We start from the raw sequence: 26,410 nt of genomic DNA, 5'->3' as shown, positions 1-26,410 counted from the left end.
TAATGTGTGGCATTTCAGTGTCAGTGAAGTTCAGAAAATAATTATCCTCTCTGGTCATTAGTAATGCCCTGTTTCAACTCAATCAAAAGCCCTCTCTTCAATTGCAGATTTCTTTTCCATATCCCTACATGGCACTAAGATATGAAACATCAAATTATATTCATGAGAAGTCTTGCAAACCCTTGCTATCTGGAAACGGGGCAAGGAAAATAAAATCTAAATGGCAGCATTTAGAGTGGAACTGAACCATTAGCAAGTTCTTCATATAGCTCCATAAATATAAGCCTTATTGCAAAACATGGTATTTACTGGGTGTCATGAAACAGGTTCAGCTGTAACCACTCAAAATCTGGTGATTCTAATTGTGTATAAAAAGAGGTATATTTCTCATCTAGTGCATTCAATGTAACAGTGCATAAATAACTAAAATGGTCTATGACCTATAACGGAGTTTCAAAGGGTGCTGCACACCAATGGCCAACTTAGCAGACGAGGCCTCGGAATATTTACTGATATTATTTGGGGGTCAAAAGATCTAGCTAAAACATATTAGACAGTTTCAAGCCATTTTCCATTTGAAAAGGGCTTTCTGATTTTTAATTTATAGAGCTTGCACCCACAAACTCCACCACTCATCCCCCCTCTATAAATATGACATTTGAGTATTTATCCCACTAACATGTAACTTCTTGTGACATTTCACACATCTGCAATTAGCAAGATCATTTTAGAAGCAAATGGTTAAAGCTGAAGCACATTACAGATGAATAAAGTTATTGGCAAACAATACAAACGACATAAGCTAATGCACGGTGGGTACATATTATATGTGCTGGAGAAGTCTGTTGCACGTTGTCCTTAATCACTCCTTTATCAGACATGCCACTGATCAAAAGCACCCTGGAATGTCCATATTTAACCTGACCTGCAAGTATAACAGTTGAGTGAGTATTTGAACTGGATCAGAACTGAGCGTCAGCTTATAATAATGATAAACCAAGTTTGTTGTCGGTTAAAATGGATGACTTACCAGTTACAGATATATAATATCTCATTTCATCCCAATAACCTAAGTACAAACCCTTCCATCGTAACTAGCTTGCGCTTCCTACCGAATGACACCAGTCACAGAAGCTTGCTGACATTTATGAATTTAAATATAGTTCTTGAAATGTGAAATGATACCTTGAATGCTATTGAACAATAAAAACAAAAAACAAACAGATTAACACAGACTGTGTTGTGCACTTCCTGGCTAAACAATATTAGTACGCCAGCTAATTCACCTCAGGTAACAACAACTTCAAAAATAGTCATGGTTTGTCTTAAAAGCCCAATTCCTCGAGTTGAAATGGTAGTTACAGCTATACATTTTAAAGGGCCGTTCATACCAGGGACGATAACTATAATGATACAGTTTTAATAAGTGTTCTGATTCTATGAGAATAGGGAAGTCCACACTACAGCTATAATGACACAGAGGCACAATATCGTTGGAATCACTTTCAGAACGATTACGTTTTCCAGCTGACGAATAAAAAATAAATCAAACAAAATGTAACAGCTAATCAGAAAGCACTCGGCTTTAAATCCGTTGGTGTGGACGCAAATGTAGTTATCGTTGTAGTATCATTCTTGGTGTGAAATGACCTCAACAAAGAGGACTATTTCAAATCAAACCCCGTGTTGTACATTAGTTTGAATCTATATCCGTTACCAAGCAAGCTAAAACACATCAAACTGTTTGCAAGACACTCATGGATATGTTCCTTCTGTGAAGGCCTGTGCGGTTTTCTGTCTATGGTAAGGTCTACAGATTGTCTCAGTCTCGTCTTGCACCTATTTGTGTCAGTATAAAAGATCCTGTAAATATTGTAAGGCTTTTTATATACAGAGAGTATTGGCCGCTGAGGGACCAAACGTCAAAGGAACAGCTCCAGCCCACGACGAGCATAAACAGATTCTACTAGTGCTCCCATGTAACCACTGGGCAACCGTCTGTTCTACGACTACACCGTCACGAGCTTGTCTACATGCAGGATTTGTTCATTCGTACATTGTGAGAGCAGAACAACAGGGAAAACAGCCCAACGTTAGCGTTTCTCTGAGTCTGAGTCTCGGCGCAATGCTCAGCTCAAGGCATATAGCTGGAATGTTTGTATAGAAAAGACTTTGTCTCTCAGGAGGCAGCACTGGAACAGGATGGGCTTGAGTCATCCTTTCCTACCTTACATCCATATAGCATATATGAGTATGTACAGTGTACATGAAAGAGTCTGAAAATTATAGCTGTAGTTAGTGATAGACCGATATATGTCGGTCGGCTCGATTATTTCGCCAATGTTCAGCCATTTTTTCGGCATTGGGTGAAAACAGTGTCCGCCTGGCCGATTAACAGAAGTGTTAAATCTCCTCTTGTTATTTCTATCAGGAATCAGCCAACCTGCTCTCCACATTTCAGCATCAACATCAGCACACTGTAAAACCGATATTGTCCGACCACTAGCTGGAGGAAATCCCAAACCATTTCCTTAACCATTCGGTATTTGGGCAATAACGTTGTTCATTCAACAATGCCAGGTTTTATGGACAATGATCCTACTCAATTACTTAATTTATAAGGCAAATATGAACCAGACTTTTGGCTGAAATGTAACAAGGGGTGGAGCGAAGCAAAAAAAATGGCGATGTGTTTTTATATAACCTAATGACTTTGATATTTTAAAACTATGTACATTAATAGTAGTGTCAGCTGTTCACTGAAAATAACAGTAAATGTCCTATTGGCAAAATCAGACATCTATATAGCCAATTGAAATTCCAACAGCTTAAAACGGAAAACCTTTTTAAATGCATCAGTTTCATCAGGATTACGCTCTCTAAAATGGAGGTGACTCCTACAATATCAACATTGTTCAATTTGGCATCAAACTGCCAGGCAAAGAACTGTGGTGGCCTACATCATGTCCTGAGACATCACCTTTTGCCAAGCGACTTGTTGGCTTGCTACCTGCTCATGTGAACGGCCTTTCATTAAAAGATCTCAGATATCCTTCAGTCAAACAACAGAAACTGACCAATACAACAAATCTACATATGCATATATATATGGGTAAATCGGTATAAAATAGCTTATAAACAACAGCTATAACGGAAATCCCCCCCAAAAATGTTTTTGTATAATGAAAAAAGTAGTGGCATGTTTTTTTTTTCTTCTTGTTTTTGGGGTGGGATTTTTTTTTTTTTTTTGCCTAGTGCTGTGTACATTACCTTGTTTTACTAAAAAAAGAAAAAAGAAAATCCACCCTCCCTGGTGACCCCACACAAATATAGTGCACTGCAGTGTGATTTTCCTGCTGAGAACATTTGGCCAGCTCTACGAAAGATGTAGTGATAGTCCTTGTAGTGACACCCCTCTCTGCTTGTCTGCATCTTCAGAACACAGAGGGTTAAAGTCAGGCACAAGTGGCTTGAGAATGGCAAGTCCGTCACGCTTCATCTCTGTTGCTCGTTCTCTCTCCACCTCACGCTGGGAGATGCGTTGCAGAGCCACTGGAATTAAACTGCTGCCCATTTCGCGCTCCACGTAGTCCACTGCTGTTACAACAAGATGCATTTGTCTTTGTCCTTGGCTTCCTTCTTGGGTTTGCGTTCCCCCGTAGAGGGCTGTTTTCCTGGGCTGGGAGAAGCCGTGGCTCCCCCTGCTGAGGCTCCAGCGGCTGCCGCTCGGTCCACCTGCTCAGCACCCGCTGCTGGCTGTTGTCCCTGCAGACAGGAGAACAACGAATTAACCTCTTATTTGAACTCTTACAAACTGACATTAAATGAACATTCACCCCATCTTATTGTGAACGACTCATCCATGCGCACATTTCATTTTTGACCTTTTGACCTATCATTTTTCACGAAAATGCAGGGCTGCCAACTTTTGAGTTTAGCTTGGAGTGAGATTTTTTTTGGGGGGGGGGGATGGGGGGGTATGTAATTGTGATTGTCAAAACATTTGGTAACTAAATAGAATTTTATGAAGTTTAGTGACAACATGTTACAATGTTTACATTGTACAATGACTGGTAGGATACAGTTTTTATTATTGCTTGACAAAAATGTCAAGATTTCAATTCCATTCTTGTGATTTGATTCCGATTTTGATTCAATATTGACTAATTTGGATACATGTTTATTTTAAATTTTATTTAAAAAAATAATCTCACCTAATGCTGTAAACATAGAGGGCCCAATCTGCTGGTATTATTAAAGGTTAAAAATAACAAGTTAAATTAAATATAATGCAGTTTTTGTTATAATAACAATTATTTAATGACATAAGTAAAAATATAATAAATATGTAATATAGTGCTCAGCAAAATCTCCTCTCTAGCTATTTTTTCTATTCAGTTAACATGCTATGGTCATTAAATGGCTCTCCTGAGGTAAATGTAACGTTATGTGACATAATTGTTCTCCTGCTGTTATATTGACCTCTTTCCGTGGTTGAAAAACACAAATTGGTCGATATTATGTATACTTTCGGTAAGTTGTACTGCATCTTTAAATAAAAAAGTAACAGATGATCGGTTCACGTGCACTTGAACTGAGGCGCTCAGCGATCTGTCACGTCACATTTACAAGCGCCAAACGTATTTTTGTCTGAATTTCGTAATAAAATTGACGAAATCTAAGAGCTGAGAATTAGTTTAATATTAAAATTAGGTTACCTCTTTGCTCCGCAATTTTTCTGTGCGTGAGAAAATGGATGTGTGGCGTGAGAGCGTGTGAAAAGTGTCAATTGCGTGAGTCTCACGCTCAATGCGTGAGAGTTGGCAGCCCTGAAAATGTCATAATTCAATCTTCTAGTGAAATGACAGTCTTCCCTCTACTGACGTTTGCAAGCTCGTTTAAAATGCATTAGTGCCCATCCACTTTTAAAAACAATGGAGAATTATTCATTGAAAGTTTGTTTACAAACAAATATTTGCATGTTAAGACTATAGAAATACACTATATTACGTTCATTGCAAAATATGATATATAGTACCAAAAATTATTCAGACACCAAATATAATTTTTTTACTGGTGAGTGCAGGACACTATATATTCATTTATGTAAGTGAGGTTTAGCCAAAAAATCTAGACACACCCTAGCGGCAGCAAGTGAGGACAGCAAAATAAACTTTGACATTCTTCATACAGTGGACTACCAGTAAATATATAAAAATTTGGGCCCAAAAATTATTCAGACACTTTGACCTGACCATGTTTTGCCTAAGTGTTTTTTCTTTAATTGCTAAGGCGACCTTTTTACACCACAGACTGAACAAAATTAAGCATTGCTTGGTAATTGGTTGACCCAAATTGGTATTATCTAATTTTGTACTTAAATTTAATAGCTGACAGCTATTCAACCTATTTGGTTTGGGATGGCCAAACCAGTGAAATATCAACTGATTTGATAACTCTGAGTTCTTGTCATATTTTATTACCATTTTCTAAACTATAGCCAATAAACTGTGATAATGTGAGAAATGTTGAAGGTGTCTCAATACATTTTGGTTTGACTGTGTATTGAAGGGGGTGGATTGGAATCCACTGCTGCTTCAATGTATATGTAATTAGTGATTATAATCAAGGTATTAATCAATATTTTTCCTTCTAAATATCAAATGAGTTGAATGACTTCTCTGGAGATTTTACTTTGTTATAGAAGTTACCAGTGTGATTACTGAAATGTTATTTTCATGTATTCTTTAATGTCTGTATTTGATATCTGAATGTAGAAACAGTGCTTGCTTATTTAGCCCGGCTTCCAGAAATGAAATAGGGACTTGTTTTGTGTTTGAGAAAGGTCTTCAACGTGTTAAAACATATAGGGGTCATTGAAGTCTATAGTTTAAGGGACCATTTCTTTGTTAAAGCCTTACTTTCCAGTTAGACTAAAGTGTAGCTCTCCTTGAGAGAAAGAACATATTATCTTGATGTTTTGAGACGAGACTCCTGTTTATAGTTAGAGCCTGGCCAAATCCAACCTTGGAAATGCTGTGTGTCGGTGTGTGTGTTAGTATTTTTGGTTATAGGTTAAAGAACCACTGGCATTATTGACTGAGTTGTTGTTCTGGACATGTTGGCACAAAGCAACCCAAATCTGCGACCTGGAAGGTCACGACGTGCCTAACTTCAGGGTCCGAGTGTCAGCTGCATAATCGATGGAGATATGCTTCCGTCTATCTGTATATGTGTGGAAAATTACAATGTTTATCTATTTCTTAGCCAATCAGAAACTGCAACCTGAAGCAAGCAGCAAGCTTAGACCTTGGTGTATGGTATAACTGCTGTGATCTTTGTAACTGTACGCGGGGCAGTCTATGAACTCCTGTGTGAGTCTTGAAGCTGACATCTGCTGATGAAACTGCAAACAATCTTCAGTAAAACTTATCTTCAATTATTATAATTCTGACTCCGGGTCATCTTTCAAACATCTGGTCCTTGGGTCCTAAACTGTTAACCCCTAACAGTATATATATATAAGTATAAGTATTTTGAATGCAAGTTTATTAGGGTAACTCACCTGTGCCTGTGCAGCTGCCGCCGCTTCTGCCTGCGCCTGCTCCTGCTCCTGATAGTACTGTGACGCTCTGCAGTCCTCTTCCTCCTGCAGCTTCTTGGCCAGCTCTAGATCACTGATGCCTTCTGGGATCTGTTCCCAACCCAGGTCTGAGGCCTGCTGCTCCTGCTGCAGAGACAGCGCCATCAGGTAGTCCTACACATACAGAGGGCAAAACCCATATGATTATTTTTCCATGACCCAAATTGAGTTTTTTGGCAGATTGTCCAGGCTGAACAAGAGGATGATGACATCGCCGTATAATGAGTGTACCAGAATTTATGGTAGAAGGCAATAATACATAGATGTATATATTATATTATTAACAGTAACATTCAAAAGTTTGGGGTTGGTAAGATTTTTTTATGTTTTTTAAAGAAATATCTTAAAGTCTTAAATATTTTTGTGGAAAACAGGATACATTTTTTTGCAGGCTCCTCTGATGAATTGAAACTTCATTTATTTGAAATATAGATATTTGTACCATTAGAACTGTCTTCACAGTCACTTTTGATCAATTTAATTAATCTTTGCTGAATTGAAGAATTAATTTCCTTAAAAACAAAATCCTATTGACCCCAAATATTTTAACAGTGTATTTATTTATTATATATTTATTTTATGTACTTTTCATGTATACTACTAGTTGCCCTCCCTCCTCTTTTAGTGCAGCCTGAACACTCAGCTAAATAACTCCTTTTGGGTTCCAAAAAATAAAACTCATACGCCTTTGGAACATAATGAGCGCGAGTAAAAGAAAAAAAATTGTGGGTGAACTATTACTCTCTGTAGAGCATTATAATACAGCTTAGCCTGAATCCTTACATTAGTAATGAGCTTACGTTATATTTCATGAAAAAAAGAGGAGTTAGCCCATGACCCATGACCATTTAGTTTACTAAACTAAACACCAATTAGTTTGCTGACTGAGTGTGTTTAGAGCACGGTGATCTCCAAGCCCTAATAGACACTTCATTATTAAACAGCCAATACAACAGCAGAAGAAAGAAAGGGAAAGAAGGAATGTGTGTTACGTGAGGCACTTTGGTTCGGTCATCAGGCATTAAAGGCTCCCAAAGGCACAGAGCGAGGGTTACACAGAGCTGGAGGAAGGATTTGGGAGCTTTTAACATCAATAATTGAGGAGAGTTTCCAGCGGGCAATGGAGCAGAATTGGTGCTAGAGGACAGCAGTGCACTCCTCTCTCACAGAGCCTGGCTGCGTCTCAACATTCACGGCTCACTGTGACATTAGTCTCCAGAGCTTGCCTTTATCTGAGGGTCACTGTGGCTTTGCACAATCATGAAATCTCTTAGTCACCCCATTCGAGTGATTACTTTAATACCACAAATAAAATATCAGGAACTGAAATGTTTAAATGGGTTCTTGATATCTTGGAACTATTTCAAAGCTTTGAGGATTGGATCTTTAAAAAGTAATTAAAAGTAATTAATGCCGCAGGGCTGGGCTTCATGCTTTTCATAAGACAAGTACCTGGAAAAGACCCAGAACATTTTATCATGCGTTGAAACATTTTGGGACAAGTAACCACCTGAATTCCCAACTCGCTCTATCTGATATCTGCTTAATGGCATCAAGGCAGCAGTGTTTGTGATAATTCACCTTAATTTATAGCATTTATATATATATATTTTTTTTTTATATGCACTACTGTACAGCATTCACTTGTACAGCATTCACTTGTACAACGGCGCCAGTGCGCTCACCACACACCAGCTACAGGTGGAGAGGAGAGAGAGTGATAAAGCCAATTCAGTGGATGGGGATTATTAGGAGGCCATGATTGGCAAGAGCCAATGGGTGGAATGTGGCCAGGGCACCGGGGTTACACCCCTACTCCTCACAGGAAGTGCCATGGGATTTTTAATGACCACAGAGAGTCAGGACCTCGGTTTTACGTCTCATCCGAAGGACGGTGTTGCTAGTAATTATTTTTAAACAGTGTCATTTTTTTTAGGGAACACAATCAATTGTATAATGTTGTTGTCGAACAGATTAGGAGTTACAACTTTATTTGCAGTGTGTATCATAAAAGATTGGTTTCGGTAAGATTTTTTTTTTGTACAGAGAAAACAGTAATATTGTGAAATATCATGCTTTCTATTTTAACAGAAAAGCAAAGCTTAATGTTCAGCAGTAATTACTCTACTTTGCTGCTCAAGAAACATTTTTTTATTATTGTCAATGTTGAACATGGTTGTATTGTTTTATATATTTTGTAAAAAATGTGATAATTTTTTTTCAAGATTCTTTTATGAATATGATAAGTTCAAAAGAACAGCATTTATTTGTAACCTGTGGAATCTTTTCTAACAATGAATGTAAAGGTCTTTAGGCCGTGTGTTCACCAAAGTTGAGCACTTGCCGAGAGTTGAAGAATGTTCAACTTTGGGTAAAACGCGGCGCTCATCACTGTCATTTTTTACCCAGCCGTCCAATCACAGTGGAGGAGGGGTGGGACAAATACCACACCAACCAACCGCCACATCCTGCTTGTACAACGTCAACAGATGATAACAAGCAGCATAATAACAGAACAAAATAATGTAAAACAAGAGCAAATACTTTACATTGTATTGACATTTTTAAACAGAAATGAGATCCTAGTAACACTTCCGCAGATATCCTGTATCATAGCAAGCAAAGCGTCTCAACTGAAGAGAGAAAAAACCTTTGGTGGACACACGGCATTACTGTTACTTTTGATCAATTTAATATGTCCTTGCTGAATAAAACTATTTATTTCTTAATAAAACTAATCATTTCTTAATACTATATGACTGAAATTACACTCACAACTTCATCAACCCCAGTGAATAGTGTGACATCTCACTGTATGAGCTTTCTCATAGTGTCATCATGCAAATGTTCTTTCACAGACGTCAACCTAACAAACAATTACAGTACTCAGTGTTTATGACTGAACAAAACTTAGCACTCCTGAGGAGTGACTAGTCCTGACCTGATCGATCTGGTCCTGCTGACCACGGTACACCGTTTCCGGGTCAGAGGGCGGCCTCAGATGAAACTCTGAGTCGCAGAAGTTCCCATCTCCGTCAACATTATGCAGACTTTCCCAAACCACCTTCTCCTCAGTGAGAAACCCCTGATCTGTCACTAGCAAGTACAGCTGGGCCTGAGGAACACAGAGAGAGCATTTATAAAAACACTTCAGCGGCTTAAAACACTCTCGTCCATCAATCTTTCAGCACACACAGACCGAGCGGCAGTGGTGTCAAGTTCTGAAGTGTGTACATGAGGATCATAGAAGAGTTTTATCTGTGGGTGAAGTGTATCCTGCTGTTACAGAACAACTCCACTTCCTCCAGATAAAAGACCGAGGCTCTACAGTCTCTCTGATAAGACAGCTGGTGGTTATACAGAGTCAACATCCAAAACAATTCAAATTCTCTGTGACTCTCACATTCAGTTTAGCCCTGAATTAGTGACTGATATATAATTTTATATATAACTAAGTTATATATCTTAGTTATATATAACTAATAAAATATTAATTCAAACAAACTATAAAAGTGAACAAATATAAACAAAAACTAAATAGAAATATACATTTTTGTATTTGCAATGAATTCCCGAGCCTGACTTCTGATCATAGGTATATTATTCTATATAAAAATCCTGTTGATGTTGCTGAAAAATATATGCCAGTAGTTACAATTTTACTGCTAATTATAGTAGAAATTGCGAATTATGAGTGCATTTCACTGTCAACAAGTATTACAGTTTGATTTGTAGTAGCGCATTTGATGGATCAAACATTGAACAGACTTTGCAGTTTTTTTTATTTTATATTATTTTAAGATGTTTCTGATGTCTTGTGGTGTTTTTAACATATGCAGATAGTATAATTTGTGGTGTGTCATATGTGATGAAAACAAAAACTATTAATAGCCTAATTCTTTTACTTTACAAACAAGTATATATATATAAAAAAATAAAAATAATAATAATTTGACTGCATATCAGTTTACTTGCATGTGATTATAGGCAGACCTTGACCTTTCAAAGATGCCAAATCGTGGTAATTTGGTATCCCATATTTATAGTCTTCACAGTAGCAGTTTACATTTCTGTTGTTCACCACTGGGGGGCACCAACAGACAATAGACAATTTCATTTACTTATTATAGGAGTGCTTATTCACAACAGCACAGAGCCATCTTTCAGCATCCATCGTCTCAAAACGCTGCAGAAGTAACACTTAAATGTAAACACCTTAAATTTGGTCATAGTGCTGAAGTGATTGTTCCTGAAGAAGACACACAGTTCTCCCTCCTGTACGGTAGAGGTGAGTTCGCACAGGCCGTGGTATGTTAGCTGAGTCGCTGTGCTGTTCAGAAACTGCTCTGCCACAAATCCTGGAAAAGAAAGAGGCAGTGTGAGACCTCTCTGACACACACAATACAATACAAAATCATTTTATGAATGTGAAATCTTGATCTCCACCCTAGATCTCCTTGGCACATTACAATATCTGATTCGTAAACAAGCCTAATCGTTTCTCATAATCAGTCGATTCAGTTCGCAAAATAGTTTTGAATGATTAGTTCACGAACCAGACTGATTTCACTGACTCAATGATCCGGTCGATCACGATCCATGACGACTGTCAGTGAATAACGACTTCTATTTTGGTCTGTTTCTCACACAAAGCCTTCGGAACACTTGGAATAATGTGTATGAGTCAAATGGACTAAATTTAGGACACTTTTATGCTACTATATTTTGAAGTCTCAACCTCAATTCATTGTAGCTTCAAATTTCTCCAGACAAAAGCAAGTAAGTCATACAGGTTTGAAACAACAGGATGAATAAATGAAGAAAAAAATCATGATTAAACACACTCGCTGAAACTATATAATGCACAAAAATAACAGCCTGACACATACAGACTCGCGTATGCTTGTACAGGGATAGAGTGTAAGTGGTAGAGGCAGAAAATCAACTGAAGAGAAAAGGGCACATAGTGCAGCAACAGAGAACAGACAAGGTGCATTCTGATACACGCTTACAGAACGAGAGAGAAAAGATGGTGAGGATGATATATTTAGACACAAACGCACTAAGAAAAGGAGAGAGGGTTTCAGACAGCTAAAAACTAAAAGGAAGAAGGGTGCTTAAATGACACTCTGATAGTTGTTTATTTGAATGACGCAAACACTATTCAGGACATAGAGAAATGTATCCGAGACATTAATACATCCAAATGCATGACACCAGTCATAAGGGGAAATGCTACGGATGAGCAATTGCCTTCTGTAAGAAGAGGCCTGGATGAATGTGTGAAAGGAAAAGGAGGAGAAGACAGATAAAAGCAGTGAATACCCACCTTCCCCGGCCAGCTCGCTGTTGTCTGACTGCTTACAGCTGATTATCTTCTCCACCAACTGGTTATAGCTGCAGTTCCCCACTGCCTTCACTATATCAGCCATCTACAGAGAGCCATAAAAAAGAAAGACAATATGCCGGTCAAAATATTAGCATGAATGTTTCTTTTTATAAGGGCTATCAATTTTATGTGTTCATTTAATCAATCAATTTAATCTGTACATAACTTACCTACAAACCGCAGCACGTTTTTAACAGCTGAAATGTTTTTAACTTGATACGCCATTGTGAAACCATGATGCTCCGGGCGCAACGTGTAAAAAAAAACATTGACTGACAAACTCAACTGAATAGATTGTTGTTGTAGCCCAGCGATGAGCTTATCTCAAATGATATGGAACTAAAACCAACAATATATTGATTTTAAAGCCACTTTTAGTGAAGTCTACTAAATAAATGTAATTGTTTGTCAGAAAGAAAATGTAAATAATGTGTATCTTAATTTGAGGGGTTTTCTTAGCAAGTACTAATATGTGCAATTATTTGCAATTAATTGGATAAATTAGCATTTAACATATTTATAAATATGTATTATTAAATCATTTTTGCCATTTTGTAATTAATTATTTTAATGTAATTATTTATTGATTGACAGTCCTTTTTATTTTTTTTTACTGAAGCTGCTTATGCACTGCATATAATGTATTTGTGAAACTACTGTAGAATAAGATTCTGAAATTAAAGCCCACATGCAGACCTGTGGGTCGACCAGCCATCCGTGGTAGAGTGGGATATCCAGCAGGTCGAAGACGATGCACTCGGGTGTGTACTCGAATACCCGCACATCTGTGAACTTAACGTTTACATCCAGACCTGTCTGCAGTTTATGCAGCACCGCCATAGCATCACTCATATTCTAGAGATTAGAGAAAGAGAGAGAGAGAGAGCAAAGGAATTATAAAGGCAAATACAAAAACAATGAGGGAATAGTAACATCTTTTTTTTTTTTTTTTTTTTAACACAACAAATGCATGCATTTCTGTTAAATGTCAAACCCAATGAATTGTCTCACTACCCTGAGCAGGAAAAATCTCATAACTCTAGACTAGCGACTAAAGAGCTCAAAACACCCAGAGTTCACCTCCTTTACTTCCGGTCTTTCTGTTTTGATCATAATGACCCTCCACTGACTCTCAAACACAAGCCACTGCAAGACTACAAACTACAGTGCAGTTCAACAGTTAAAGTGTGAAGTTGAACATGTGTGCCTGTGTTCGGCAATTTATATTACGTTCCAGATCCTATGATAATAATCATAATCTGTCCAGCTCCCCGCTCACTTTTAAGGACTCACAGTATGACCATCTGTTATGCTGATCGGTCACAGCACAAAAAATGAGTTTGTGTGGACAGTTGTTGGGATTAGAGCTTGTAACACAACCATGTATCAACCACATGATACATCAAACCCCATGAATCCCTAGAAACCAGTGAGATTATCTTTGCCCTTCTGTCTCTGGGAGATTTCTGCCATGGCCATTTCCTGGTTTTACAAGGGATTTCCTTGCACTTTCACTTAATTCAGTCCCATTCACTGGAATTCTGGATTTGATTTAAAACGTTCCAGTTCTGGAAGCTGACTGGTCAACAGCATTCAGTGTTGTCTTTATTCATTACAGCGAGATGGTCTTTCTGCTGGGCCTTAGGCCTGTCGCACCTCCAGCGGTGGTGGACTGTGCATGGCAGGGCGTCCTCTTCCCTGAGGCAGGCCTAAACCTGACCGCATACCGCACGGTTTTGCTGCAGGGTCTTCAGCTGGGGGCCACCGCTCATTGACGTTTCGAAATGCCCCTTAACCCAGAACATCTCCTGGTGGCGGGGCAGTGAACTGGGATGTCTCCCTGACACCCCCTGCAGCAAAACCTAATTGGATGTTACTCCCCAAGCCTTGTCTCGTCGTTTCAGTCAGAGCCAGTGGCTTGTTTCTCAGCTTCCTCAGAGAGCTCTTTGGTGGATCTACTCAGTGTGGCTCCCCGCAGTCCCAGGTCCTTGAGCAGGTGTGATGTTGATCTGCCCACAAAGCCTCTGGCTCCCACCTCCACCGGGTGGGTATATAATAATATATAAGTATTATTAATAATCTATTCTAGTAATTATACACATTTTAAATGTGCTTTTATTTTTATATGATCAGTTATCTGTTATCTAATTTTGTTATTGTGCCTTTGTCATTTTTATTACTTTTTTATATTTCTATTCATCTTTATTTTTATTTCAGTTTTAGGTTTAGTCATTTTAGTAGCTCAACATTGCCAATGGCAACATTTCTAATTTTCATTTAATTTTCCTCAAATATTTATATTTGATTTCAACTTCAATCAAAAACAATTTTTAATAGTTTTAGCTAACAAGAACACTGACAACGTTCCAGCTGTGCTAAAAGCATTCTAATAGAAATCTGTGTAACTGTTTTATAAAAGCAATAAGGCAGTTAAGACCATCCTAAATTGTGAACAGCCTTGCTAACAAAAAGCCTGTATCTGTGACTTTATTCATGATTTTCACTTTGAATACGTTCAAAACGTGTTTGGGATCCACAAATGTATTTACTAAAATGTGTGACTCTCATTGTCTAGTACACAGACAGGATCAGATCAAATACTTTAGTCAATCCTCTTCTAGCTATAATCTTGATTAATGCCTATAACGATAGTGAAAGATAATGATAATTAAAAAGAAGACTTTTTGTTTTACGTCTTCAATGATTAAATTCTAAACTGCATTTCAGGCAACTCACGCTGCTTTCATCCTCTTAGAACATATCAAGAGAACAAATTTGGTTTTGACTTAAAATTTCAAGTAGTCATTTCCGATTTAGACAGCAGTCCATCTTTGTCGTACCCGAACTGTATTTAGCACTCGAAACAAGACAAAACCTGACAACCATATTCTGACACCGAGTGAGCACAGCCTTCATCTCACCTTGACTCCGATCAGAATAGCACAGGTCATTATCTCACAGCTCAATACCAAAGTATGATGTTTCCAAACCAACACTAGACACCTTTAGAGAACTGCAGAGTCATGAGTCCCAGTTCTCCTGGAACACGAGCCAGGATGAATCAGGCTGACCCGATGGCCAGTGGGTGGTTGAGAGCATGTAGAACTGGCACCGGGGTCAGATGAGCGTAAACAGATTAGCCAAGACCTATCCACCCACAGCTCCCATTCAGTCCGGTTGAGCCCAGTACCGCTTCCAACCCCCACCCACGCCCAGCCTGTGTGTGGCCCGGGCGGCTCTGTCCCTGTGCCCCTGCCAGCGTTTCTGATCCACTCCACTGCCCTGACCCACTTTTCCCAGCTCTTTTACTCTCGCTCCAGAGCAGCAATATTCACTGAGATGGCTATAAAAGCTTTAATACAATCAAAACATCTATTAGACTGAATAACGGCTGATAAACACAGTCAAACCTGAGTGATGTTAGCACATGCACTGTTTGCACAGGCTAAACACACAAAGAGAGAAGACAGGCCCATTAAAGTTCTTCCGGACCTTTTGTGTGTGTGTCCCTCACTCTCTCTTACTGCCAAAAAAGCGCTTCACTAACTGTCAACACACACACACACACACACAGAGCCTGGCCAAAGACAGTCAGCTGACCTACAGTGTAGAGAAACAGCATTATTCAAGCATGAATGAAGTGCAGTTAAACTCTAAACGATAAGTACATTATAAAAAACAAAACTAGATCAAAACACAAGCACAAAGCAAAATCTCCTTTAGACAGCAGTAGAAGAGCAGTAGAGGAGCATGAATCCAGTCAGCCTCCACCTACTCCAATAAACAAGAACACACACTCGGGAACATCAGAAACATTGTTGTCTTAATCCTCACATCCTCAAACTCACATACAAAATAGACTCGACTTTGAACTGCTTGGAAGTATCAATTAAAAGAGACTCACATTAACAATATTATAAACTATTTAATAAACTATTAACATACTGGGGGAATATCAAAATGACTATCAAGAACTTGATGTTGGGGTTATAATTTATCCTCAAGACAACTGGGAAACATTTTAATATATATAATATAAATTACCTTTCGAAAGTTTGGGTTCAGTAAGATTTCTTTGTTTTTGAAAGAAGTCTCTTGTGCTCATTAAGGCTGAATTTATGTAATGAGAAATACAGTAAAAAAGTAATGTTGTGAAATAATATTAAACTTTAAAATTACTGTTTTAATATGTTTTAAAAGGTAACCCCTTATATGGCAAAGCTGAATTTTCAGCATCATTATTCCAGTCTTCAGTGTCACATGATCCTTCAGAAATCATCCTAATATGCTGATTTGGTGCACAAAAAACATTTCTTATTATTATCAATGTTGAAAACTGTTGTACAGCTTAATATTTTTCTGGAAAGTATGGCACATTTTTGCAGGATTCTTTGATGAAATATTTATTCGAAATGGAAATTAGTTGCAACAATAAAATTCCTCTACTGACACGTTTGATCAGTTTAATGCATCCATGCTGTATAAAAGTATTAATCTATAAAAAAATAAAATAAAATAAAAAAACTACATTTGATTGGTAGTGTATGGTTTTTTTTGCCCATAAATTGGTGTGGCTACAGCCTCTAACTAGCCTTAACTGACAATCTTACCATAACCGACCTGAATAGATTCTAGAATATAGACAGATTCTACAATAGATTATTATTATTGCAGTACAATAACTAATTGGATAACAATAGATAAAAGCTTAATTGGAATCAAAATACAGTAACACACAGTAAACCTTCACCCGCTTATCAGACACTGTCGTTGGACCGATTGGGCAAGCCTTACAGTAACGAAAATCATATTCTATACAACTGTTATTTTTCCCCCAGTATTTATTTATTGCATTATGGTAATTAGAACTAGACTCACATTTTGGTATGATAATTGGGGGTAAATCATTATTTGCTAAATATGATTTTTCCTCTTTTGATTTGGGGCTGAAATATGACTCGTTAATTTTTGACAGGCTTTGTGGTATAATAAATATTATAAAAATCTAATAAAGAGAAAGCCCAGAACATGCATCCCATACCAGCCATGTGTGAAGAGAAATGAGCCATCTCTCTTGACCCGATCTCCTTACATGCCAAACGCTGTACAGCAAACAGCTCTATAAAAGGTTCATACTCTCTCAATGCAACACAATGATGATATTTACTCCTGCCATTATATAAATAGTTGGATCCAGACAGAAATGGACCATTTTTTTCCCACAATTCCTTTAATTCAATGGTGATTCCATGCATATTTCCTGCTGGGATGGATGGGTGTTGATCTAGATGACTAACACAGCTTGTTTCCTAAAAGTACTGTAATGCCACCACAGAGAATAACTGGCTGTTTAATGACAGAGAACCAAGCCATGCTCTCTACAAGAACAAAAGGATATTTTGAGAAGAGATGCAAGAATGTGAGAAAGATATCTTTCTGTCTAAGTGTCTACATGTGTCTTGGCTAATGTTTTCTCCCCTGTCAGAGCCTTAGGCTTCACCTTTCACTCCTCGTTCTGAGTGTTAGCACTGCACCACCACACAAACACACTATGTAAGCTATGTATGTAAACAGACTGGCTATCTTCGATAGACTTCAATTCTGTGAGTCACAAGCAAACTGCTGTTTCTGTTACCTGTTCGTAGTTCAACCGCTGAGCCTCTGAGATCTCTTTTGGCTTGGCTTCAAGGATATAGTCTCCTGTTGTGATGGAGTGAAAGCAAGAAAGAAAAAGAAAGGGAGGGTTAGTGAAAAAACATTTGAGAGACAGTGCACTTATGGAAAACAGATGCTCACAGGAGACATCATTCTCCTCTTCACCCTGTTGCAATTAACAAACTGTCTACATATGGTAATAAACCAAAAGCAGAAGATATACACAACCCCAGCCATTCTGTATTTACAGCTTTAGTGTCAATACTGTGGCAAGACAGTTATTGGAGCCTACCTGTTTTAGTGGATGGGCCTACAAGGTCAAACTAGCATGTCACAAAGTTTGTTTACATGTGCATTTGTAAGAGTTTTTGTGTTGTTGAGCAATAAAATTACATATTAAAATGTATGTACAGTATATACAAATAGACTAGAGGCAAACTGAAATCTGTTTAATGTGTATACATGTGGGGCAATGCCGAGCGAGCAACAATAGCATTATGTAGGTCTGTTAGTCCGACTTCACAAAAATCAAACTACTATGCTTTCAATCAGACTAGAGCTGTTACATGACACTGTAAAAAGACTATTGATTTCATCAGACTGAAATACAACTTGAAGTGCATGTAAACATACTCGGAGGTGGTCAAAGATGCAAATATCACATTTGTAGTGTAAACATAGTTGTAGTGCAGTTACCTTAGTGAAATTTCAGCAAAATTTGACGACAAAAGTTCCACTTTCCAATGTCAATAATGTAGTATACAGAAGTCTCTTTCAAACCAAACAGCTTTCTATTGGTCAACAAGGTGAATTTGTGAGACAAATTTGAACCCAGCGTGAAACCTTTCGTCCTTAAGTTCCCATTGAAATGACTGGATTTCGACTGAAAATTCACAGAACAATGGTAAATGCGGCTGTACAAATGTATTCTTATTTGTGAATGACTGCCTATTCATGTAACACATCATTAAGACAAAACAGTTTAAAACATTGCTTGCTAGATACACTTTAAACAACTGTTACTGTCCGATCCAAAAATATGGTATGCAAATGTATGTTAATACAGGTGTAAACAGGGAGTGAGATTGTCAAGGAAATAATGTACAGTAATGTAGTAATATATTGTCAATGTACACTTACTTTTCTTTTCTCTTCTATTCTATATCTATTTTAAAAAATATATGTATACTGCGTTAGACTAAACTTGGAAGGGTCACAGCACTTGCATATTGTTGTCCTATTGTTAGTATAATTGCTTCTATTGTTCTCCTCATTTGTAAGTTGCTTTGGATAAAAGCGTATGCTAAATGATTAAATGTAATGTAAATGTAAGTAGGGCTGCACGATTAATAAAACCAAAATCGCGATAAGGCTTAGTGCGGTTATCAAATTGCAAAAGTGGTGATTTAAGTAAAATCGGTTCGGAGTAAAATCAACCTAGAGTCCTTTGCACCATGACCTCGAGCCAAACACCCCCCCAGAAGCTATTTTTCCCTTGGTCGAACATTATTAAAGTTAGAGCTTATTTAGAGATATCAGCCGAATGGCTAAGTGCAGGCGCTAACGGATCCAAGGTTGTATCTCCTAAATTACCCCACTAATAATGCCCAGAATGGTACCAAACTTCTACAGTAGTACAAATAGGTTCTGTACTCATAAAACGAGGCATTGGAAAGTTTGTAAGTACATCAGGAGTTTATTTAAATAACACTTGCCTGATGGCTCATGCTACCGCTAACCCGGACGTCGATGTCACTTCAGTGGTTTGGGAAAAGCATGTAAAAGTCCTGGCAGAAAGTGATGCATAATGATGTAGTGTCAAAATAAAATAAAAAATGCGCTGCCTATTTCAGAGTGAAGCTTGGCACTATGTTCTTCTACATGAGCAGCTCATTATCCAGCGTCTCAGAGCAGCATCTACTCTGAGTTTGAGTCATTTTAACGTGCATTTGCGCCAACCATCTTTTTTCCGTGTCAATTAAAAGTTTGATGGTTTGACGTTTGAAAAATAAGAAATGATCACAGTATTAATATTTCTTATTTTCATTTCTTATTAATAATTATTATTTTTGTTGTTATTATTAATTAAAAAAATGCATTTTAGTGCATGCATCTAGTGGTACAAGGAACTGACCTCAAAACAAGTAGTTTCAGAATTCAATTCAACATTTAGTTTGACCGCTACGCAAATTTTATCATTGTCCTAACTAACTCTCCTGCAGATCAGTGAAGCGGGCTGGAGCAGAGAGAGAGGGCAGCCATGGCTGCTGGCATCCTGGCAGACATGAGAAGAACTGACCCTGGGTTTTGCTCTAATACAGGAGCACCTGTCATCCATCTCATTAACATTCTGAACACACATACAGCTCTAGGTACAGGAGCATTGCATTAAATCAAGGCCAAATCACTGCAAATTCCATTCCAGAGCAGTCTATTGCTATTGATTACCACATACTTGTCACCTCTCAAAGCTTTCCAGTGACTTATCATTGTACTAATAATTCAGCAACACGGAATTATATGGTTGCACCAGCCATAGTTCAAAACAAACAAGTTCAAAATGCCAGAGGAAGCCTAGATGTTTCTGCTCTGACAAAGCACTAACGTGTGAGAGAAGAAGCGTGAAGCTCGGCTGTTTTATTTTCGGCCCACTCCCTCAGACTCCAGCTTCCTCTGATCAGTGCCAAGAATGCGGCCCAGCACAGGCAGGTTCATTTGGGCTACTTTCGTTTATTTCTGCTTAGCAAAAACACTTCGTTCCGACTCCCGCCTCTTCATTTCTCTTTCAGTTCATCTCCAGCTGATCTCTTCCTCAGTCAATTTCTTTGTCTCTCCCATACCAGGCATCTCCTTTAATCAGAACCCATTAAAAAGCTTCTGCTGCTGCTCACACTGCTTTGCTGCTCTCATTCACTTTATAACATCAAGCTGTAAAGGGATAGTTCAGCCAAAATGAAGATTTTGTCATTGTGGTCTCATATGGCTCCAAACCTGCATTACTTTGTCTTCTGTGGAACACAAAAAGAGAATTGTACTTGCTGCACTTTTTCATGATAATAGCCAGCATGGAGATGAGACTTTTTAACATAAAAATGTACCATTATATATCATAAAAGTGGTCCATATGATGGCGTGTGGCATATTCTAGGTCTTTTGAAGATTGTGTGAGTAACAGACTGATATTTAAATCTTTATATACTCTCAAAACTCTCATGAATAAGTTACAGCCAATTAACAACTTTTTTGGGGGGTCTGATTGTGACACAAATTTAACATCCAAAGAAAAGTATGCACAAGAATATGCCAACTTTTATGGTGATTTTGCATTCGTTTTTTGAAGCTGGAAAGCCTCAGTCTCTTTTCACAGTAGTTTCACAGAGCGACCAGGTGAATTCTTTCAAAATTATTCTTGTGTGTTCCACAAATAAATAAAGTGTTACAGGTTTGGAATAACATCAAGCTGAGTAAATGACAGAATTTTCATTTTTGACAACAGGGACAATAATGAGACAAATCAAAGCTTCCCCAAGTCTTACATTTTCATGCTGCAATTGTCTTTTTTTTTCTTTTTTTTTTAATTGTTGATGAACAATTTATTCAGGCGACCAAAAACATATAATGAAAAAAAATCAGTCATCAGGGTTTGGCCAAATTGTTTTGATGCTAATAAAATTAATTACACTTCTGTATCAATTGAATGCACTGAACACTGATCAAGCCTTTAGTGTAAAAAAACTTATTGGGTTACTTGGGAAACATACTACAGTAGATGCTCGGAAATTGAACAGTAACTGAAGTGCATGCTTTGATCAAATCAGATAAGACAGTGCAGTTGACAGGGTTTGTTCACGGGCCACTGACTTTGCCTGGAAATAAAACACTAACAGTGCCGTAAAGTACAGCAGAGGAGAGTGAGATAGATGCTGTCTAATGGAGTTAAACAGCTTACTGCACCTAGGGAAGAGAAAAGCAATTTACAGATGCCTGTGTAGCTAACCATGGATGTCTCATAGAGTGTAAGTGAGTATGCTTCTGAATAAATGCAGCTCTAAGCTATGATGGGAGTACCTCAAAAGGAACATTCAGAAGGTTCAAACATTCAACAGCAAATGTAAAAAGTACCCAGCTGGCACACGTTTTTTATCTAGGGGATTTCTGTTTCTGTGTCAGGCAGGCTTTAAATCACATGGATGTGTGTGCTTATCAGCAGCTCAGCAATATGAGGAATACTTCAGAGTGGTCTCTAGACGGACAGCTGGGAATGGGGTGTGTATGGCCTCAAGCATGTTCAATGAAGTCAAGTTTTCCTAGCTGCAAAACTGACCCTGACCAGTTTCAGGGGGTAGTGTTTCTCACCTGAAGCTGTTGTACCCTTGTCACTTGTATCTTATTATGATGATGTGATGCATGCTCTCCCATTTTATTGCAAGTTCAGTCAAGAATGGGGAATTATTAGAAGAAACGATTATTATATACACATTACATATAATACAAAAATACATTTAAAATTAAACATTAACACTATTAGGCTTTCTAAACTTAACTTGAACATTTTGTGTATCTTTAACCACAGCGTCTGCCATACAAACACACATGCTTAATAAATACTCTTATTCTTAGTGGATAAATGTCTTGCATACAAAAGTTTTAAAACTGAAAATATACACCATAGTGACCACACCTATGTAAGGAATGACATTTTGAGACCACATCCTCTGCGGTCACAACCACAGCACTTTATGAGGGTGAGCAAGGCACAAGCTTGCAAAGTTCATAAAGTCAAGACTTTCCAGAAAGATTTCAAACAAAGCACAATCTGAATCCAGTAAAGATCACCCTGATTAAGGCTCATTAGCCGCAACATGTCGGTGTGCGGTTATTTGAAAACTGTTTTTAATTGCCTAAGCCATAATGAAATAAAGGCTTTTTATATACATTTACTTAAACTCTCCAGTGCCTTGGCTTGATTTGTTTTTATGAGTCGCATTTTCCCTAGATCCAGAGAGCACCGGGATACGGATTTTTACACCCCGTGCAGCGCTTTTTTGCACTCCTTGTCTTCTGAATCCAGTAAAGATTGTGCATTTTATAAATCGCTTGTGATGTTCCGCTTTGGATAAAAGCATCTGCTAAATGACTAGATGTGTTTGTAAAGGTCTTTAAGGAGTGTTAAGAGAAACCACTGAACATACATCGACCTCTGAACAACACCTACAGTGCTCATATCTAGATTCATCTCATACTTGGCATTTATGGAATGTGTGAGGCTAAATAAACCTTTTTTTCTTGAACAATCTGCTTTTACATTCCATCACTGATATTTAGGACTAGTGGACAAGATGCTTTTAAACTATTAAAACTATTAGACTAGTAATAAAAAAGCTAATGCAATGTGAGAAACTGAGGTCCAAGCAACTGTCTCACTGAAGTAATGCAACACTTCTGTGTTCAAGGTCAACATGCCACAGTGGAAATAGGGATCTGGATTCTGTGACGTTACAAGAGGACGAGCCCTCGGGTATTTCCCTGATCTGGTGCTGTCCATCAGCACCTGAAGACATATCACATTTTCTGGTTCTCTGATGTTTATCAGGCTGTTTATCGAACGCACAACAGAGTCTAATTTGATTTACAGACTAACGTTATGAATAGAAAAGCTCAGATTTTCTCGAAGAGGTACATGCAGAAAATAACCATATGTTGAAATTACATTACACAATCCTATAATTAGGATGACATCCCTAGCTTTTGCATGATTCCTACTATAATTTGGTGTCCTATGGTGGATAAATTTAAATTTTTGGGAACGGACTAGCAATTAGTGACATGAAGCTGCAGAAAGAAGTAGACAGAAAGACTTTAGCATTGCTTTCCCTATTATAGTGTTGTCAGCGAGCCCACCATACTTTGCATCACTCTCTACATCTTTTTTTTTTATTAGCTCTTCAAATGAAATAAAACCTGAAACATCTTTCTTCAACTGAACCCTCCATTGGATAGATACTGTCAACAAGACCACATAAAGAGTCCACATTTATAATGCATATGAAATGCTTACCCAGATATTCCATCAGCTGCTCTGCCGTTATTATCTCCATCATTGGTGGCAGCTTGACCTGTGCCAAAACCAGAGAGAAATCATTTAAAAAGCAGTTTAAATGGCAAATTGCTCATGGTCATATAGAAGGCCTCTTATCCTTCAACAATGATGCTATGTAACACACATACATAAGGGTTACTAATGGTGTTGAAATGGACTGCTGTATCAGCATAAATGCACTTTGAGAAGATTGAAGGAAATAAAACAGGCATCATCTTAAAAACAGCCTGAAAGTGGCTATCATCTCCATAAGATGCCAGTGGCTTTTAAAGCAGTCACAGCTGAAAAACATAGTGCCTCTTTTTTCAAGATGAAAGACTGAGCACTGAAATAGCGCCTCGTGTGCCTGCCAACTCACTGTCAAAGCCAATAATTAAATGTCATCTTCATAATACAAATGAGTCCAAGGCTGAAAGCCAGAAGTTACTGGTGTGTCTGTCAAATGACTGTTTAGGATGTAACCATGATACTGGTATGCGTCTACAAATAAAGGGGATGTTTTTTAAAAATCTGGAGATAGAGAGAAAAACCTGAAGATGAAAACAGAATCAAGTCAATCTCAAATAACTTTTCAAATGCTATTGCAAAAAAATCATGTCTCCACATTTTTACAATTTGTTTAGTCAAATATGGACTATAGTTTAATAAGTCACCATTCATTAACAATTAATGAAATGTAAAAAATATATAAAACCAGCGGTGTTCACAGTGATGATGCGTTTCCACATTTATCAACATCAACGTGAATATTTTCAACAAAATTTTTAACGCTATACTTTGTGTTATATACCATATATATGTTATATGGCAGATTGGCAGTACATTACAGAAAAAAGAAATGAACACAGCTGAGAGGGTTTTTAATACAATGGCAGAGGGAGTGACAGCAAAGATCACATCATTTTCTCTACAAACTGCTGCGATAAATCTCTCTATATTCTTTCCATTTTTTGGAAAGTCGTGGAAATGCTGTAATGATTTTTTTTTCTTTTGTTATTTGAGCAAATGGAAATAGAAAAATAATATTTGCTGTCATCTCCCATTCACCACTATAGAAGTTTACGCAATTATGACGACTTCCACTTCTGAGAAAACGGAAATGTGAAAAGGGTCCATATAGTACTCGTGGTTTTTATATGGACTTTATATTGACACTTTTACCTTTGCTGTGCAAGCTGCATTGTAGTTTGTTTTATCACTCAAGCAACTTTAGATATTAAATTTTGTACCCATTCTGTTGGACTTTCTAAATCACACGCATACTGTCCCATACCATCACTAAATAAAGTAAGTATATATTATCAATTTATATTATTTATTAGTAACTTTGTACACAGCATTACACAGTGGGTCAAGAGATGTCAACATGGCAGCTCCCATGAGAGGGCGACCCGCACTGTGCAGAATAAAACATGTCTAGAAGACAAACATGATAGGTTATCCTCTGTGAGTGTCCTCTGTGTTCTTCATTTTAATCAAGTATATTTTGAATAAGCAAATCATTTATTAATGTGGCTTTATTTAATGCCAGTGACAACTGGTGTACTGGTGCTTACTAAGAAGACAAACACAATCCAATAAAATGTTTTAAAGGATAATTAGAACACCGCGTAAAACACAGCAATTGCACATCTATAACTTGGGTGGAAGTGTGTGACCTGCCAAACGAGCAAAACCTCATCTCATTTACCTTCCATGACAATAGCAGGACATTCATAATAGCCAGCAGCGGGCACGGCCCGTTCTCATTCTGTGTGATGATAGGCGTGTTCTCCTCATTCCACTTTATCCACTTGATGTGGTACAACGACTGACCGGTCACCTTGTCTTTAAGACAGGGGATTTTCGTTCCCTCGGCCCCGTATTCACTCTGAATAGCCAAAGCTAGTCCCTTGTCCTCCAGTCCTTCACTGTTGAGGTCTGAACTCGGGCAGGAGTTCAGATTGGAGAAGGACTCTAGTGAATCAAAGCTGCGGGACTCTTCTGCGATGCTGGGCTCGCTCCCACTCGGAGGACCCTCAGAAACGGTGTGATCGTTTGAATTCGAGTTTGCAGGTTTTGCTTTGTCTGGACACAAATAAGTAGGTTTGGCCAGCTTCGTCGTTTCTTGTGTCTCTCCATCCAAACCGCCCGCTTGCACGTTATTGATGTCGGATTGCTCTCCCGTGAGGTTGTTTACTAACTTTGAGGTGCCACCCTCTTTATTCCCAGCAACGGCCATCAACGGTTCGTATCCCATTCCGTTGCTCAGCTTATCCGCCGCATCGGGCGACAGTTTCTGTGGTAAAACGCTCGGTTGTGCGCTCTTGCTTACTGTCTCAGCAGCATCTGATGTCTGTGTGCAGGGTGTAGCATTAGCACCGCTAGCACTTGCACAAGTACTCAAAGTCTCTCTCTTCTCGCAGACATCTTTCATTCCGCCGACTGTTTTGATATCTGCGGGTTCCGCACGGATAGAGGTGCACAGGACACTTCCTCCTGCGTCTCGATGAGGGTTTGCATTCTTCTCCATTTCGCTGAACGCACCAACGACAACCTTTAACTAGATGGCAAGCTCCAGTCTCAGCTCCGACGACGCCATGACATCTCCACCTCTGACGTCATCCCTTCATACACACTTATT

General features: G+C 38.2%; 1 protein-coding gene across 1 annotated transcript; it reads right to left on the bottom strand.

The window, feature by feature from the left end:
• Positions 1–2,995: 2,995 nt before the first annotated feature.
• On the bottom strand, positions 2,996–26,410 carry mindy2 (MINDY lysine 48 deubiquitinase 2). The gene is made up of 9 exons (XM_079866748.1): positions 25,478–26,410; positions 23,746–23,803; positions 17,668–17,732; positions 12,729–12,887; positions 11,973–12,075; positions 10,859–11,001; positions 9,585–9,758; positions 6,566–6,757; positions 2,996–3,765 (listed from the first exon to the last, which is right to left on the bottom strand). The coding sequence occupies exons 1-9, from the start codon at positions 26,297–26,299 to the stop codon at positions 3,601–3,603; spliced, it is 1,881 nt and encodes a 626-aa protein (XP_079722874.1). The 5' UTR covers positions 26,300–26,410; the 3' UTR covers positions 2,996–3,600.

Source organism: Squalius cephalus (assembly GCF_949319135.1).
Source record: "Squalius cephalus genome assembly, chromosome: 3".
In the NCBI taxonomy this organism is placed as follows: Eukaryota; Metazoa; Chordata; class Actinopteri; order Cypriniformes; family Leuciscidae; genus Squalius; species Squalius cephalus.
This window is presented reverse-complemented; position numbering and strand designations above follow the sequence as displayed.

Coding starts and splice junctions, on each gene's coding strand:
- mindy2 (XM_079866748.1), bottom strand. CDS start 26,299: ATGGAGAAGAATGCAAACCCTCATCGAGACGCAGGAGGAAGTGTCCTG. Junction 12,888..17,667: donor AGCGGTTGAACTACGAACAG/GTAACAGAAACA, acceptor TCTAATCTCTAG/AATATGAGTGATGCTATGGC. Junction 12,076..12,728: donor GATGGCTGGTCGACCCACAG/GTCTGCATGTGG, acceptor GGCTCTCTGTAG/ATGGCTGATATAGTGAAGGC.